Genomic DNA, 19,321 nt, shown 5'->3' on the forward strand with positions numbered 1-19,321 from the left:
AACACAATATAGGGACACAGATTGGTTTGAGATCAACAGAGGTGGCCAACAGGGCTGCATCCTCTCACCCTGTTTGTTTAACCTATATGCGGAAGTGATCATGAGGAAAATGGACCTGGACAAATTGGAAATCGTGATGAAAAAGCTGGCAGAATCATAAACAATCTCTGTTATGCAGAAGATACAACTCTGCTTGCAGAAACAGAAGCCGGTCTGAAGCAGCTGAATTGTAAGATTAAAACTGAAAGAGAAAAAATGGGCCTCTACCTGAATGTAAAGAAGACTACAATTATGACAACTGCAAAAAATGGCCAAATTCTAATCAAACTCAACAATGAGGCCGTAGAATGTGTGCAAGGCTTCATCTTCCATCATTCAAAAATTGGAAGGGATGGAGAATACATGCCAGAGATAAAACGTAGGATATCATTGCAGCGAAGCGCAACGCTAAACATGGACAAAATCTGGAAAAGTAGGGATATCGGCATCGCAACTAAACTCAGGATAGTGCAAACCACTGTTTTCCCCAGAGCCATGTATGGATGCGAAAGCTGGACTGTGAAAAAAGCTGATAAAAGGAGGATTGATGTGTTGGAGCTGTGATGCTGGTGAAAGCTGCTGTGTATATACTGGACTGTGAGAGTAACAAACAGAGAAGTCCTGAATTATATAAGACCCGATATATCAATGGAGGCCAAGCTGACCAGACTCAGACTCATGGATTTTGGCCATGTAATGCCAGCAGAGTTGGTAGGAAAATCGCTAGGAGCTGAAGGATTCAAAAAGTAAAGCCAGCCCTAATATAATTACAACATGAAATTCATCATTTTCTTTGAGCAAATTAAATCAGTCTCCGAGATTTACAAGATAACCAGAGCTCATCTGTTAACATGACAAGCTATAACAGATGAAGTAAGGGTAAGCTTGGTGAATGATGAAAAAGCAGAGCATAAGTGAACTAGGGACATAGAATTATTAAATGATCAATAATGTATTTATTTACCACATTTACCAACTGATCAATAGTCTAGTTGCAGCATGCACTGACCTACCGATCTCCCTTACATGTAGGGTTTAAATGACATCTGAGGACATCCTATCAGGTAATGCATACTAAAATATTATTAATTTACCAACTTCAGGAACTGAAATGTGCTGGGTTATTGTAAATTGCAGACAATCCAGCAAAAAAATCCAATTAAGCATAAAGAAAAGGCATATTTTTAAAATAAGAAATCCATCACTAACATGTGAGTTGTGTGCAGCCCAAAAGAGATCAATAATGATAACGAAATTGTGAAAGTCCCATTATTTACAATATTGATAGCGTTTATTTATTTAGCCAACACACTCCACAGATCTACAGTCCGTGGAAACAGTAGACATAAAAAAGTACAAATATGGAATCAGCACATACTACAATCAAAGAAGAGAGATTACAACCTAAAGATTTGGTAGAAAGTGCCGATATTGCCAGAGGAACACTACATAATAAGAACAAAGAAGGACAAGTGTCCCATGCAGGGTGGAGCAATGCTTGGATGTCTAATGACAACTGTGGAATAAAACTGGCTACAGAGGGAGGGACTCCACTTATGACCCCCCTGACGTAAGTTTGCAGAGTGCCAAAGGGTTGCTATGGGCAGCAAGAGGCCTCTAGGTCTGTCAAGTACAGAAGCCTATTAGACCTGATATACTGCTGTCCTATCCGTATAAAACTTGTACACCAAAGCATTACAAGGCATTATAGCAGTACTCAGAGATTCACTTGTTCAAGTCTCATATTAGGATTAAATAAGAAGTTAAAAGACACTTCAGAAGATGTTCTGTAAGATTAGTAAAAAAAAAAAAAGCAAGTTAATAAAACTGCAAAAATGTTTTTCAATTGCAAAACATCTTTCTTGCAGAAAAAAGTCTAAAATGTAAAAACCTGCAATAACTGGTATTGCTGCATCTGTAACAATCTGAACTCTAGACTTATAATGTTGAATAAAAATAACGAAAAGTAAAGTGTATTCCACAAAAAATAAGCCCTAATACGGCTCCATCAACAGAAAAATAAAAATTCTATGGATCTTGGTATAAGATGGCACAAAAACTGTTTTTTAAGTGATTTTTATTGTGTAAAAGTAGTAAAATGTAGAAAAGTAGCTATGTGAATTTGGTATTACAGTAATTGTAGCAACACGGAAAATAAAATTATGTTATGTAATTTGCATGGTGAACGCTTTAAAAAAAAAAAAACAATCTCAGAATTGCTGTCTTTTAGTTCATCCTATTCCCAATTAATGGAATAGAAAGTGATCAAATGTTGCCTCAGATGCTAAGGGCTTAGTCACACGGGCGCATCGGCACCCGTACATGGGCGCTGATAAGCCCGTGTGACTGAGCCCTTACTGCAGGAAAAAGACGACCGAACTTCAAGACGGACGACTCCCCGCAGCGCTGAAGAAAGAACACATGTACGGCAATGAAGCTGGTCACATGTTCTTTCTTCCGGCCCTGCAGAGAGACGTGCGTCCTGAAGTGCGGCCGTCTTCTACCTGCGCCGATGCCCGGTGTGACTAAGCCCTAAAATGGTACCATTGAAATCTAGAATTTATCCTGTGACAAACAAGCCCCCACACAGCCCTGTTGCCAGAAATGTATTTAGGTCATGGTTTGGGGTCCTGAAATGCAGCAACAGAGAAACAATTTTTTAAAGTGTTTTCATTGTGTAAAACTAGTAAAACATTTTAATTAATTTATATATATATTTGGTATTTCTGTGATTTATCAATCCAGAGAATAAAAGTTGCTATGTTATTTATCCCGCAACGTAACTGATAATAAAACTAAAACACAATTTACTTTTCATTCATCTTACTATCATTCATTCACATCTCCCGCAAAAAAAAAAAAACACAATAAAAAGTGATTAAACATTCAATTATATTCCAAAAACATTGTAATAAAAGCTAAAACGCATTTTGCAAGAGCAGAATGCCTGTGGCAAGGCTTAATAGGCTAAGGTAAAAAGTAAAAATATATTGCAATATTGAAGTACAGAATTATTTAAATAGACGGAGCAGATTTGGGGATTTAATTACAAACAACTACAAAATGGAAAATGGAACATACTGATATGCCATAAAAAACTTTGAACCTTCCTCTTTTCAGTGATGTGCAGATTGTGTACTTCTCTTTTGTAGTATGTTTGTAATTAAATCCCCATATCTGCTCCATCTTTTTGAATAATATACTGTATGTTGTACAGGTGATCAAGTAATTGCAAGTTCAAGTTCCCTAGTGGGACTAATAGAAAAAAAGCTAAAAAGTTAAAGAAATTTAAATATTTATAAAAATTAAAAATATTTTTAAGAAACCGTTTTCCTGTATCTAAAGTAGGCATATCTATAAATAGGTCATTACTGACAAAAGAAAATGGACAAAAAGGAAAAAATCTGCACTTGAACACTGATCCTGAACACGTAAGATGTGGAGAAAAGGTACTTTTACACCGGACGACTGTCAGACATACCAACGATTATCGCTCCTATGCTTTTACACAGGAACATCAATCGCTCACTGAATGGAGGCAGAGAGCACTGAAGATCTCTTCCAGTCGCCCGTCTCCATTTAGAGTAAACAGGCGGTCATTCATAAATGGGTCAACAGTTGCTTGGTTTTTAAGTGATCTAAAAAACAAGCGACCCAGATATGTAAGCAATTTTCACTCACTTCCCCTGTCAGGTCTTGGGTTTACATGGGACATCAATCGCCTGTAATTGCTCACGTGGGCGACCATCGGCCCATTTAAAAGTACCCTAGGTTTGTATGGACTGATGAATCTAATTATGAGAAGTTTGGAAGTCACTGAAGGACGTATGTGTACAACCAATGAAATTAAATAATTTTTTGAACTCTCTCTATAACAGTCAAGCATTGTGGCCCATAAGGGCAAGCGTGAGGACATAAACTCACGTTTCCTTGTTACTTCTATAGTCAGCTTCACAGTCTTTACTCTTTTTATTTCAGATTCCACAAACCGCGACTCTTTAGATATGATTGAGCGATGCATGTGTCTGGTCTGCCTGGATGCACCAACAGGGCTAGAGCCTAATGAAGCCAATAGAGCACTGCAGCTTCTTCATGGTGGAGGTTATGACAAAAATGGAGGCAATCGATGGTATGACAAACCTATGCAGGTAATTTCAAATTTCATAAGATGATGCATGCTTTGTGCTGCTACAATGTGTCAGCCATGAACCCCCACCTCTCAAAACATGTCAATGAATATTGTTTTGTGCAACTATTTCAAGAACACAGGGTTAGCTAAATCAAACTTTCCCAACTCAGGGGCCTTTGGAGGGAGTTCTGCTGCTCTAAAGGAGACAAAATTCGGACCATGGACACTTAAGACAATGTGCTTGCCATTTATGAAAAAAAAAAATAGTAAAAAATAGCTAGGCCCACTGCTGAGACCTGTCAGCGCTCCCCCTCATCCCCCATGGTGGAATTTCGCTAGCGATATTCTGTCTCAGCCATGGGCAGGGGGCCTTAGGGAGGTTTCATTTCACTAACCCTGTATATGGTACTACTTTTATAAAGCCCAATGTGCTTTTATATATGTTGATTCTTATCAACCATTTAATTCTGGACCTTGTTCAGATATGTAGATACATAATAAGGTGAAGCAAATATGCAGATGTTACAGAACAAACATGCATACAACTAAATGGACCATTGAGAATTTAAGTGGGAAGAGAACCACTTCCATCTGGTCTTAACTACAAGCCTACAGTACTAAAGTAATCACATGTGATCCCTGTAGATTATTTGCTAAAGTCTTGGTCAGTGCACAAGAAAGCTCATTAAAATCAGGTATATGTTTCAGAATTCTATTCTAGATGTATGAAAAAGCATCAAATTCTTACTTTGTTTACCATTCATACCATACATTAAATTGTAGATATAGCACATTGATGCACACTATGATGAATGTACTTTATAACACTTTGAACAAATAAAACTTTTGATTCATATTCGCTTGTTAGCTACCACTATCCACACATTTCACATACAGTATCTCCCAGTATGTCCCGATGTTTAGGTCAAGAGGAATAAGCCATCCGTTTTGATATCTTAGATAACTCCCTTATTCAAAATAACCACTAACATATGTAAAAATCATGTTAAAGGTATCTATAGCCTTTAAAAACTTTGCAGGATAGTTATTATGGCAAGAGTGGTACAAAACAGTTTCTTATTTTGGCACACACCTAAATTGTGACTCTTTCGAATTATGTCATGTATGCCACTTTTAAGATAAGAGAGTGTGGCTTGTTGGAAGGAAGTGTGGCCCCGTCTTTATCCATTATATGTATCCTACCCTTATGGGTATCTTATTAAGACCAGCATTTGAAATGCAACTCTTAATAATTCCCTCCTTTTGTTTTTATATTAACTATTACAGTACATTATACTGCACTTAATTCCATCTCTTTAAGGGCTCGTTCACACGAGTGCTGTGGGCACGCAGTATAACCACACGCAAAGATCGCAACTATACTGCACTAAAGATTGCGAGAAACTGGTTAATTCCAGCTACTTGAATTAGCCCGTTTATGCAATCCTAGGTGCATGGCGCATATTGTTTCATCTTCCTTATTTACATACATTACCCAGAGGAGCATGCATGGCCTTATAAGTCTCCTCACTCATCTCTTAAGTGTCTTCACACCCCTTCTGGGTGCTCTCTTTGGGGAGAGACAATGACCCCCTGCCCCATACCCACTCACCCATAGGTGTCTCCACACACTTTCTGGGTGCTCTTCCTAAGGAGAGGCAACACCCCTCTTGACCCAAAAGCCTGGTCGAATTGATTAAAAAATGTCCCATTACTTAAAATACATTCGGTAATATTAAAGTGGAAGCTCACTTCTTACTGTGCTGTCTTACCATACAAACAATATGAAATCAATCTGACAGCAAACAGATGTGCAAATAGTAAAATAAAATGTCCTGAAATCTCTGAAGGGCCTTCTGTATGCAGTAAATAGCAATAATTGGCCCTCGTGAGAAGAGGGACATTGAAACACAGGAGTATTAATTCTGGTTATGTTTTTTCTTCATCAGACAATGATTCTAATATAACAGACATAAATACAGTACCATTAATGTAGAACATCAATTTTCGCTCTCAGGGAGAGGCACACACCCACGCAATTTATTCAGTAGCTCACCATGGAAAATGATAGGCTACTGTGTAGTTCTTGTAATACTTGTTAAAAAGATTTCCCAACTTCTGAAAATGATCTAAAAAATGGAATTATAGGGGTTGTCCAAGATAATGTTTCTTTTTTTCTAAACATAATATCATGGAGTTATACAATTGTAGAGTTGGAAGGGACCTCCAGGGTCATCTGATCCAACCCCCTGCTTAGTGCAGGATTTACTAAATCATCCCAGACAGATGTCTGTCCAGCCTTTGTTTGAACACTTTTATTGAAGGAGAACTCCCCACCTCCTGTGGTACCTTTTTTCACTCACTGATCACCTTCACGGTCCGAAAGTTTTTTCTAATATCTAATCTGTGTCTCCTACCTTTCAGTTTCATCCCATTGCTTCTAGTATTTCCTTGTGAAAATGAGAATAGGGCTGATCCCTCTGCACTGTGACAGCCCTTCAGATATTTGTAGACAGCTATTAAGTCTTCTCCCAGCCTTCTTTTTTGCAAGCGAAACATTCCCAGATCCTTTAACCATTCTTCATAGGACATGATTTGCAGACCGCTCACCATCTTGGTAACTCTTCTCTGAACTTGCTCCAGTTTGTCTATGCCTTTTTTTAAAGTGGGGTGACCAGACCTGGCTGTGCATTGGAAACCACCTCATCCATTTCTTGGATATCAACTAGTGTGCGCTGCTGGATCAGTTGCATTACTTTTCCTAGCTTTGTGTCGTCTGCAAATTTGATCAGTTCCCCATCAATTCCCTCCTCCAGATCATTCATAAAAATGTTGAACAACACTGGGCCCAGGACAGAGCCTTGTGGTACCCCACTTGATACATTCTTCTACTTGGATGTGCAGCCATTTATGACCACTCTTTGAGTACGATCACTCAGCCAGTTGTGAATCCACCTAACAGTTTGGTCATTTTTTTCAATAAGTATGGTATGAGATACTTTGTCAACTGCTTTACTAAAGTCAAGATATACTATATCCACCGCATTTCCCTGATCAGCCCAGTTGGTGATTCTATCATAGAAGGAAATTAGATTAGTCTGGCATGATTTGTTTGTTACAAACCCATGCTGGCTCTGGTTAATTATTCTATTCTTATCCAAGTACTTGTATACATGCTGTTTAATGACTTGTTCAAAGATCTTTCCCATTATAGAAGTCAGGCTCACAGGCCTGTAATTTCCTGGATCCACTTTCTTCCCTTTTTTGAAGACAGGATAACATTTGCTCTTTTCCAATCTTTTGGGAATTATGGTGAGTGGTTCAGCAATTATCTCTGCTGCTTCCTTTAGTATCCTAGGATGTAATTCATCTGTACCTTGAGACTTGAATTCATTTAAGTTAGCTAAGTGTTCGCTTACCATCTCTCTGCTTATAGATAGCCATTCTTTTATTCTCCCAATAGCACAGGGAAGATCAGTTGACATTCCATCTACTTTTTTTACATAATAAAAAGGAAGCAATAATCGATCCCCCACTGACCCAGTGCCATTGATCTGGTCCTCCTCGACAGGCTTTGGTTACATGGCTGCAGTAGTGATATGCCCATATTACCCACGTGACTGCTGCAGCCAATCACTGGCCTCAGTCGTGTACGGCATGAAACCACTGCAAGAAAAGGTTGAATTTCTGCAGTGATTACTAATAAAATGTAGTAACATAAAGACAGTTGTATTCTTCAGGGAAAAAAAATAAGTGGACCTGTGTTAATAACCTCTCCAAGAGCGAATTGGCAAAAACTGTTTCAGTTAAGAAGCTGAGATTTGAAATGAGGGTTTGAGAGGTGCTTTGCACATTAATATAGGAACACAAAAGTATGGTTGCTCACAGATCTATTCTTCTCAGGAAAGATTGGGTTAGTACAAACCATACCTCGATGCAAACAACATTTAGAAGAGGTGTTATAGAAACGCATCAGGAAGGGTTTCTTGGTTTCATTGAAGGAAACCAGAAAGAAAACCGCTGATGTTCAGAATATTGCAGTCTGTCTTAAGTTTGCCTTTTCCTTTTCATCTCCATCCAGTCAAGACCGCCATAACAGTTTCTTCCTACCAGGACTCTTTACATTCCTTTCCACGTTAAAAATAAAAAGGACATTAAGCTGGTATTAAACCCTTAGTGTACACAGCAAAACGTGATTAGTGCATGCAATGCAGTCATGTTTTAGCTGCTTGCCTCTACAATTGGGTGGTCCTGGAAAAATGTACAGCCTCATGGATAACACACTTGTCATTGGGACATTTATAGATGACACATTGTTACAGAAACATCTGTTGTTCACACACACTATTAATGGTACATCTGTGGATAACACACAGCTATGGGGACTGTAACTGATAAACTGTTATGGGGACACATATGAGACATTATTACATCAAGGGCCATGAGGGACTAATGAATTACACCACTGGTTACAGCAACTGGACAACCGCTGAAAGGACTTTGATGGCATCTTAGTCTAATGCCTTAGCTTAATGCCATCATTGTCAGTAATAAAACAACCCCTTAAACCAGTGTATGAGTAAATGCACAGTTTTATGTCAGCTGCACATGTGATGGGGGCAATCAGGAGAGAAGACATATATGTGTAATTATCGAACACCAGTGATATATGGTATGGGAGTTGATGAGTATACTATGACCCAGATATAGCCAGAGTAAATGGTAGACAGAGTAGGTCACTTGCACTCCAATGAGGGGAAGGGGCACTGAAAATACAAAAAAACTATTTTCACTTTCAATAAAGAATAAAGAAGGACTGGTGGGAATGATTGCTGGTCTATATTCTTATCTTCCACATTGTTTACACGCTATTGATCAGACACAGATGCTGACCTTGCGTCAACTGAGTGGTGAGCAGATCACTTTTTTCTACTGGACATAGAAGATGCTCCCTACATACACACCTGATAAAGGCGTCACACAACATGCTGTTCGATATTTTGCATCAGTATTTAGAAGCCACAATCAGGAGTGAAACAAACAGAGAAAACTAATGGAAACACTTGCATCTCTTCTTTTTGGACCCACTCTTGTTTTTGGCTAACAGATACTGATGCAAAAACTATTGGATACAAGTGGCCAAACTGAGACTCACTGGATCTGCAATTAACTTTAAGTATTTTAAATATACAATAGTTTCAAGACTTTTTTCAGACCTACTGTGATCAAGTAGCATTTAGTCAAAGTACTGCATTGCTTTAAAAAACTGATGTAATTAATGGATGCATTTGCATAGATAAATGAGGGACACACCACACCCTAATGCTTTATCTGGAGGGCATATGTTGCACTTGTTATTCATTTTCCTTTTTTTAGTTCGTTGTGGGCAGAGATGGAGTTTGTGGAACCATATGTGAACATTCACCCTTTGATGGAATAGTCCTTGTACAATGTACAGAACACTTGCTGAAATACATGTGAGTTTGCACCACATCACCCTTCTTTTATGCTATAGGTGGAGATATTACTATATACTGTATTTTGTGTTTTGAAATTCATTTTCCATTTGCTCTTTTTATTCTGAAAGGCTAGAGATTCTGGCCCACAAATTATGCAAAAAGTGACAAAATTACATCATTAGTAACATGATATTAGTTTTTCACAGCTGAAAACATTGTAAGTGAGGTAGTGCACACATTTGCTGCAATATCAAAAACATGTGATTCATTGTGGATGATATTATTATTTTTTTTATATAATTATCATGGTAACCCTCCTCTGTGACCCAAAAGGGTTTAGAATCCCATTTTGGTGTATTTTAAGCCATCTGAATGGGTATCTTGTTATACTACATTTGCCCTGGAGGGGAATGTCTGGCTGGTAGCGGCTTCCCATTTTCTGGGGGTGCTGGGAGAAGAACCCAGGGGGGTCAGCTGTTTGCCCTCGGTGTTGCATTCTGATGAGAAAAGTCTTTGAGGGCCAATAACCCTGGAACATGAGTAGCTTTTTATAAAAGGTCATGGTGGCATTCATTGCTATGCATGTTTTTTATATTAATTTAGCCTTATACTTTAAATGGTAATGGATTGTCAGCTATTTTATACTGGAGACAAGCTACAACTTTTTAATTGAACTTCCAAAAATAATCACAATTGAAATTGGAGCAGTAATTTCCGCGCACAAAACCAATGTGGTGCCTGGGGCTGGAGAAGTGCAGTGTTTTCACTCCTCTATACCCTTATTTATGAAAATGGATTATTTCCTGTTATACCCTATAAATACACTTGTTCAAAAACATATATATGTCTATAAGGATCTATAAACATGTTTATGAAAACAAAGCCCGTCTGGCAATGGTGTATACTCAGTGTATCACATTATATGGCCCAAATGTGATTGTTCTCAGCAAGAGAAACCAAAAGATCTTATAGATATGATACATTTTAATGGCTAACAAATATACCTACTTAGGGTTCTTCCTCAGGCTTAGACCGCATGCACACAGAGGCGGGTTGGATTCCGCATGTGGGAGCCTTCAGCAGAATCCAATTCTGCCGGCAGCGGCGTCTGTGCATACCTGCAAGCTTGAATCTTTATCTGTACTGCGGATATCCCAACGGCTCGCCATTGGATATGCGCAGTACAGATTTTGTTTTTAAACTCCTGCCATGGCGGGGATGAAGGGAACTCCATCAATGATGTGAGGCTTCACATACAGGGGTTTGCAGAAGGATTGCGAGGGTGATATCGGGGCATGAATCACTCTCTTCCCAGTGTGCAGGAGCCCTGAAAGTAATTGTATGGATCATACTGAACAGCTCAGTAACTTTACACCAGGCACTGTCATAGAATGCCATTTTTGCCAAGTTGTCAGTTTGCCAAACTTTTGCAGTTCGGAAACTTTTGCATTGTTCAACTGTAAGTGTAATTGTTGAATTGAAGCATCTAGTAGTAACAGCAGCTCACAGAAGAAGTGGTAAAAATGCAAACTCACAGAGAATGTCAAGTTCTGAAGCATGTGATGCATAAAACCACTTATCCCCTGTTGGATCACTATATACAGAGGTCCTACCTGCCCTCGGAAATTGGACCCACGCAAAATGCATGTGTTAGTAGATTCATGAAATGGGTTTCTATGTTGAAGCAACACAAGCTTAAAGGGGTTGTCTCGCGGTAAACCTCAAAATTTTACCTTACCCCATTCCCCCTGTCACCCCCCTGGCATAAAATAGCAAATTAAAGCGGTTTTTAAACCGCTTGCTACTCACCGATCCGATGAAATAAGGACTTTAAAAAATCTTCTCCCAAAGATGGCCGCCGGTCCTTTCCCAGGAATGCACTGCGGTTTTCTCCCATGGTGCACCGCGGGTCTTCTCCCATGGTACACCATGGGCTCTGTGCGTTCCATTGCCAATTCCAGCCTCCTGATTGGCTGGAATCGGCACACGTGACGGGGCGGAGCTACGATGACGACGCGGTGACCAGCTCTCCGGCACGAGCGGCCCCATTCACCAGGCAGAAGACCGCACAGCGCAAGCGCGTCTAAAAAAGCAAGAAGACATCAGAATTAGACGGATCCATGGCGACGGGGACGCTAGCAACGGAGCAGGTAAGTGAATAACTTCTGTATGGCTCATATTTAATGCACGATGTATATTACAAAGTGCATTAATATGGCCATACAGAAGTGTATAACCCCACTTGCTTTTGCGAGACAACCCCTTTCTGGAGACTGGGAGAAATCTCTAAAATATACACTTCTTGCCATTTTTGCAAATGTCCATCTAAATCATCAAACTGAAGTCCAGTACCTTTTTGCATTAAAATGAGCCACCGCAGCTTTTCAGCGAGCTTCAAGTTTCCACGTTGTTATTTAAAATGACCCCTGGGAGTGCAAAAACGACATTTCCCACAATGCCCCACTGCTAATTACTGACTAGTGCGTGTTTACGACCGTACAAACTGTTATCATTGCAGAAATTGAAGGCACTGATCATGATTGACTGGTAAGACAGCGGAGCATACAGGTCATAGCCATTGGATATCAATGGAGAACCAAGCAGGGGTAAAGCCATATCTCTGCAGCTTTCTAAAACAAGTTATATTATATTGCAAAATGACATGTTATCATTGTATGAAGTATATAACTTTCACTTTGGATCACTGGAATGCCCCTTTAAAGGGATTGTACAAGAAGAAAGTGAAAAAAATGATGAATGCCCAAGCAGCCTCTGACAAGCTTTTCTGACAATACTTTTAAGATTGGCATGAAATGGACCCTGGGGTCATGTGGCAACACCCACTGGCCTCTCCCTGCCCACATCACATAGACTGACGACTCTCTCCCTGTTTGTGTATGGGGCGAGACCTGTCAGTGCCTGTTATGCAGGCAATGAGAGGCCGGCAGAGGCTACCCACTGACCCCACAGGCTTCGTTTTGTAGCAATCTTCAAAGTATGTTAATTCTGAAATGTCACGGCATTTTAGAATGATATAGCCCTGCAATGTACATTCCTGTCTCAGCTTCATGCTTTCTATGGTTTGGACAGCTTGGAACTGGAGACAGATTCCATTTAATTTGCTAAAAACAGATTTATGGCCACAAAGAGTTATTGAAATTTATACACATTCTAAAACTATGCACCCATTTCCATTAAAACTTACTTTCTGATGCCTACTCTAACAATCTGTGCTGTGATAAATTGCAACTAAGTATCTAATAAAGTTAGGATGTGACAATCAAGCAATCCATAAACCCTACAGCATGTTGTCAACCTAACTCAAGCACGTAGCACTAAGCCCATGAGTAGTGGTCCACCTCCATCTGATGTCCCATGAATACAACACCAGAACCAAGCATATAACATAAATACAGTAACATTACCAAGCTCAGTACAGAAACAAAGTACCAAAAACAAGCCAATAAAAGTACAAGAACCAAGTTCACTACAGAGATCAACTGCAAAGATTAGCCCTTCCATATCAGTTTGTACCATGTGAAACTACATCACACAGTATAATCTAAATGTATATCTAGACTTTCAAAAAACTTTTGCTAAGTCATTGAGCAGTGCTCAAAACTAACAAAATTATCTAGGAGTCACTGGCTCCTAAGCTGAAGAATTTAGAAGCCAATTAAAATTTTTAGCTGTCAAATTTAAAAAATAAATACATTTGCTTATATAATGTTAGAATAAATAAAACTTACGGCATTATTACATAAGCAGCGAAAACCCTTGTGTAATGGCGCTAATTGCTGGGCTGCATATAGCCCGGCAATTATCAGGAAAATGTGTGTGCTGGCGGCAGCCACTAGTGCCCGTGTAATAACATCCTTAGGCCTCCGGCACACTAGTATGTTTGGGTTTGCGTGCTATTCGTGTTAATTTACAGGCAGCACACAGACCCATTATAGCCTAGGAGGCTATGTATACTGATGTTTTATCAAGCGGACTGTTGCATGTTACAAATGTTCTATGTGTGAGCTATTGCATCCAGTCCCCACACATACAATATAATTGCATCTAGTCCCCACACATACAATATAATTGCAGCCAGTCCCCACACATACAATAAAATTGCATCCAGTCCCCAACACTGAGGAGAAATCCCAGAAGCAGCTTGCACTTTCAGCTCCTGGTGGGAAGCAGGCCACAGATACAGAACATTTCTCACATTACAGTCACTGACTGAAAGCTTCTGCACCCTCTTTTTATCAATACATGGGGTCTGGACCTCCAGCGATCAAAACTTCTACAAAATGTCAAAGATTTTTGGAAAGTTTAACAATAGTAAGGGTATTCTAGTTATTTTACACACAAAAATACGGTACTACCACCCATTAGCACGCTGTAGACCATATGACGTATTATAGTACTGATCACATGCAGTCAGAGGTAGAATAAATCCATCTGGCCCAGACTGCCATGATGACATCCATATGGCCACAACCTTTCTCAGCAAGGTTTGTCACTGAGGTGTCTTATGCTCATTGCTTTTGCAACTCCTTTTCACACTGTGCCCCTGACAATAACAGTGCTGCATTTAGTGTCCATGAATAAAGTATGACCCACACCATGCCTCTGAATAAAAAACAACTCTTATTATGATGCACCAGTGCTGTCATATGCTTAAGCTAATTGTGGCCATTGTAACATGTGAAATCATTTGTTCTCCTATATAGGAGTTGGTAAAATGGAATTGTTTGGGATACAAGAGGTGGATGTAATCAGAAATCTGCTGGAGTTAAATAAAAGTGTTTTTCTCCTTTCTTTGTGTAGCTATTTCATAACCCCTTGAACACACTAAAAACATATACAAATTCTACCCCATCTCTGCCTTTCTCCCTCCAGCACTGACTAACATCTAATTCCCCTTTAATTCCATTCTTACCCCCAAATCATTGAAATCCCTCCCCACATGATTCTAAGTAATGGCGGGGGTGGACATGTGCCCTGGATAGGTGCATCAGCAGACTTTTAGGGCACCTAGTCCCCCTTCCTTGGATTCCATTGCATCTGTGCCTTTAAGTTAACTCCAAGTGAAGATCACAGATGGTGACCTCCATTTCTTATATCCTAAACCGTTCCATTTTACCAACTACTGTTTCCCAAGAGAACAAATAATGTCACATGTTACAATTGCTCACAAGTATCTTAAGCATATGAAGGCACTGGCACACTTTTGTACTACTAACACAATCTAAAAACACTTTACTATTCAACTTATGCTTAGATCCTCTTGTCTCCAACTCAACACCTTTTGTCATCACAAAACCTGCTGTACCGCACTACGCGATAGAGTACTGACACTGCCTGGATGTAAACATACTATGGGCATTGGTGGAGGGATTAAAAACGTTTCCTCACAAGTAGTGAGATTTTTATAAAATACCGCTCTGTTGGGGTTTGCCCTGCTAATGGGACAGCGCTAATCTTTGCAGACAATGAAATCAGGCCATGCATGTCAGGTCACTTCATACTGAAATTAAAAAGTTCTCCCAGCAGCTGAGCCCCACCAATCTCATCCAAAACACTGTTGTATTACAGTTGAGATGATTCTTTCACATACTACAAAAATTCTACAAAGCTGTTAAACCATGTCGTACATTGTAATTTAGTATTTTACTTATTGCATTAACGGTACTTTGTTCTCCAGCTTCCAGTTATACCACTTGACGATATTCCTTAGAAGTTCAACAGCATCATTTTACCCTGCATGAACAAACTTATCCTGAATAAAGCCCCCATAACACTCGCATAAAGTAAAGACACATAATGAGCAATTATAATAAATTAATACTTTATTACCAGCTGCCTGTATATTGCCGTCTTGTAGCTTCTCACCTCCATTTAATGTCTGTCAGAATAAGTGGTATTACAAATCTGCAATCTTTGTAGGTGGGATAGTAAATAGAATGTTGATTTGAATCCTGTGGTCCTCACAACAATGAGTGCCCCGTTTATACAATCACCGCCAATTGTAGGAGACACGTTTTACTCTGCTTGTTTAACTAACTGAGGGAGCAAAAGATTTTGTCTAGCATACAATCTTTTTAAAGGATGTATGTTCCATAAGAGACCAGAACATTTGGGAAACCACATTAACTTACCTGATTAATACAGCTAGTTGGCAATCACTTGTACTTAAAGGGGTTCTGTTACTAAAAAATAAAAATTCTATACTTACCCATTTCTCCCCAGGAAGTCTACTTACCTAATTTTTTCCCTACTGATCTTCTACTGTCTCCTATAGTCGCTGGGGGGTCACTACACCTCCAGCTGGCTGATTTTTCTGCTTTCTATGACGTTACGTACATTCACAAGCAGTCTTCTTCCTGCAATGTACAGAGTGCTGAGCTATTGCAGAGACTGCACACACATGCCGTTTCTGCCATAGATCAGCATTCCTTCCCAGCCAGTGAACGCTACGTCACTGACCTGCAGGAAGGAGAATGCGAGGAATGCAGGCTTCATAACAGGCCACCTGCTGGAGGTAAGGTGACCTGGGGGAATGGACAAGATCAGCGAGGAGAAGATGCCTTAAGGAGTCAGCCTTGGAAAAAATACGCGCATACAGAATTCTTAACAGATTGGACATGATATGCAATCATGTGTACAGGCAAATCTTGAAGTGTATGTACTTAATTTCAGATCTTATCCCTACAGAGGCAAACATAACTGAATTTTCTATTTTTTTCCTTACTAACTTAAAGGGGTTGTGCAGGGTTAGAAAACATGACTGCTTTCTTCTAAACACACCAGTGGTGTTTCCTCGCAAATTTCCGGGCTTCTGTCAGAAAATTCAGGCCATTAACCCCTTAGTGACGGCCCCATTGCCTTTTTACGTCCTAGGTAAGTGGGCTTTAATCCTCTGGGATGTAAAAACATGCATCCCCTGAGGATTAAAGCCACGTGGGCTATGGATGTGACAGCTACATGCTGTCGGTTACCCGAAGTAGCCAACAACATGGAGCTGTCATGGATAGCGCCGATCGCAATAAAGTCAATAAAAAGTTTAAAAAGTTAACCTTTCCAATCTACTGTCTGATGTCTTCCTACATTCTGATTGAAGCTTGTACAGCTCCAATGCCAGAAGACGTCTAATGGTGTATTAACCTGTCTTTTGCTAGCTACTCCGCTGACGGAGCCTCTCTGGCGCACACACACTGGCTTTAGCCAGCAGATGGCACCGTTGTATAACAGCAAAAAGAGAAAGCTCTTAGGAAACCCTGATTCCAAAATTGGATTCAAAAGGGTTAAAGATTCAGCTGCCCTCATGGATTGGATCCATGAGGGCAGCTGAGCATACTCACCCCTGTCCTCCATGATGTCCTGCGGCGATCCAGTCCTCCAGGATCTAACGCTGCTCTTCTGCGCATGCGCACCAAGTGCATGACGTCATGCACACACGCAAAAGGCCTAGATCACCCGGGAGATTTGAAATCTCCTCGCTCCCGGCTACCTTCAGGAGTCGGGAGATATCACCGGGGACTGCGATCGTTGGTATCCAATGGATACCGGCAATTACGGAAAAGTAAAAAAAAGTTTTAAAAAATGTAAAGTTTCAGCTGCTCTCATGGGTCGGATCCATGGGGGCAGCTTGAAATACTCACCCCTGTCCGCGCGGTGATCTGGACCTGCCGCAGGCTTCTGCACATGCGCCAATGTGACACGCTTGCGCAGAAGGCCAGAGAGCCTGGCAAACTTAAAATCTGCCTGCACCCAACTGTCAAAGATAGCCGAGTGCAGGAAGATGTGACTGGGGACCACTGTATGCAGTTCCCGGTCACATGATCATTGTTATTCATCGGATAACAGTGATCATGTAAAGTTAAAAAAAAGGAAAAGGAAAAGTTTAAAAAGTTTAAAGTTTCATCTGCACTTATGGATTGTATCCATGAGGGGAGATGAAATTACATAACTAAGGTCCCCGGATTTGTCCCACAATGGGATCTTTATCTGCGAACCTTACCCTGGCTTCTGTGTATGCGCCCGTCAACAAAATGGCGGACACATGCGCAAAAGTCAAGGATTGCCCAGGAAATTTAAAATCTCCCTGCTCTGGGCTACCAAAGGTAGTTGAGAGCCTGGAGATGTCACCAGGGGCTGCGGTGAGCACTTCCTGGTCACGTGATTGCTGTTATCCAATAGATAATGACGATCATGTAAAAGTTAAAAAAAAGTTGAAATTTCATCTCCCCTCATTGATGCGATCATTGAGAGGAGATGAAACTTTTTACTGGAGGCCTCCGACTTCTGAGCCCGTCGGCAAAATGCCAGATGCATTTGCAGGAGCCAGGAAGGGCCCGAGAACTTTAAAATCTCCTTACTGCCGGATACCAAAGGTCACCGAGAGTCTGGAGCAGTGACCGGTAGCCTTGTTGAGTGGTCCCTGGTCACATGATAAAAAAGGTAGCGATCTACATTAGGCTGGTCTCACATGACCGGATAGGAATTAGGGATTCCACATGCGTCTGATCTGCAGTAATACACGGATCAATCAAAAGCAATGCATTAGACAATTCCGCTCTTATTAGAGGGTTCGAATTACATAATCCACTTGCAGATAACCGAATGCAGCAGATTCTATTTTACCACGGATATCCGCAACATAGAGCCCATTGTGCTCCATGGTCGCAGATATTCCCGTTCTGTCTTTGGACATACCACACAGTTTACATTATTACTTTTATCTAAGATTTAGGGAATGCCAAAAAGGGCAGGCGGGGGGATTATTTTTAGGGAGTCATTTTTTTTTATGCACAAATGAGCAATGGGGCCTGGAATTTATTCACTTGTGCCCTGAAACCCAATGGGTGTTCCCTCCATTATAGGCCTAGCCATGTGTCCAGTAATCAGATTGGGGCTACAATGGGTATGTTTATGAACACGGAACAAACAAGGGGATCCATTTTGGCGTGAAAGTCTTCATTCATTGGTGTGCTGTACAAAAAAACAGGTTTTTAAATTGACACAATTGCCAAAAAATTGAAAATCGTACTTTTTCCTTCCGCTTTGCTTAGATTCATTTAAAAACTGTGGGGTCAAAATACGCAGTACACCCCTAAAATAATTAGTTAAGAGGTCTAGTTTTCAAAATGTGGCCATTTGTGGGGGTTGTCCAATGTTTTGACTGCTCAAGGGCTCTACAAATGGGCAATGGGGCCTAAATCACCTTGAAGCAAAATTTCTGTTCTGAAAGCCACAGGCTGCTCCTTTCGGTTTTGGCCCTTTAGTGCAGAGACAAAATATTAAGGCCACAATGGGTATGTTTCTGAACACAGGACAAACAGGTGTATATCCATTTTGAGGTGTAAATCCTCATTTTCATGTTCACTATAGGAAACAAAAATGCCTTAAAAATGACGTATTTGCAAAAATATGAAATTTTATTTTTTCTCCTTTAAATTGCATTAATTCCTGAAAAAAACCTGTGGAGTAAAAATACTCAAGGCACCCCCCGGTGAATACATTAAGGGGTGTAGTTTTTAAAATGGGTCATTTGTGGGGGTATCTATCATTCTGACATCTATGAGCCTTTGCAATCTTAGCTTGGTGCAGGAAAACAAAGTGTTCCTCAAAATGTTGATAATCAATGTTAAATTTGTACGTGTCCTAAATGGTTAAAAAAAAATGAAAGTTTTTAAAATGT

General features: G+C 40.2%; 1 protein-coding gene across 1 annotated transcript in view; it reads left to right on the top strand.

Moving 5' to 3' along the window:
* CHAT (choline O-acetyltransferase) overlaps nucleotides 1-19,321 on the top strand; it is a 105,896-nt gene that overhangs the window by 56,505 nt on the left and 30,070 nt on the right. Inside the window, exons 8-9 of the mRNA XM_066600416.1 lie at nucleotides 4,018-4,187; nucleotides 9,545-9,645. Coding sequence (XP_066456513.1) covers nucleotides 4,018-4,187; nucleotides 9,545-9,645 — 271 coding nt within the window. The remainder of the gene's footprint in view (nucleotides 1-4,017; nucleotides 4,188-9,544; nucleotides 9,646-19,321) is intronic.

Source organism: Eleutherodactylus coqui, chromosome 4 (assembly GCF_035609145.1).
Source record: "Eleutherodactylus coqui strain aEleCoq1 chromosome 4, aEleCoq1.hap1, whole genome shotgun sequence".
NCBI classification, from domain to species: Eukaryota; Metazoa; Chordata; class Amphibia; order Anura; family Eleutherodactylidae; genus Eleutherodactylus; species Eleutherodactylus coqui.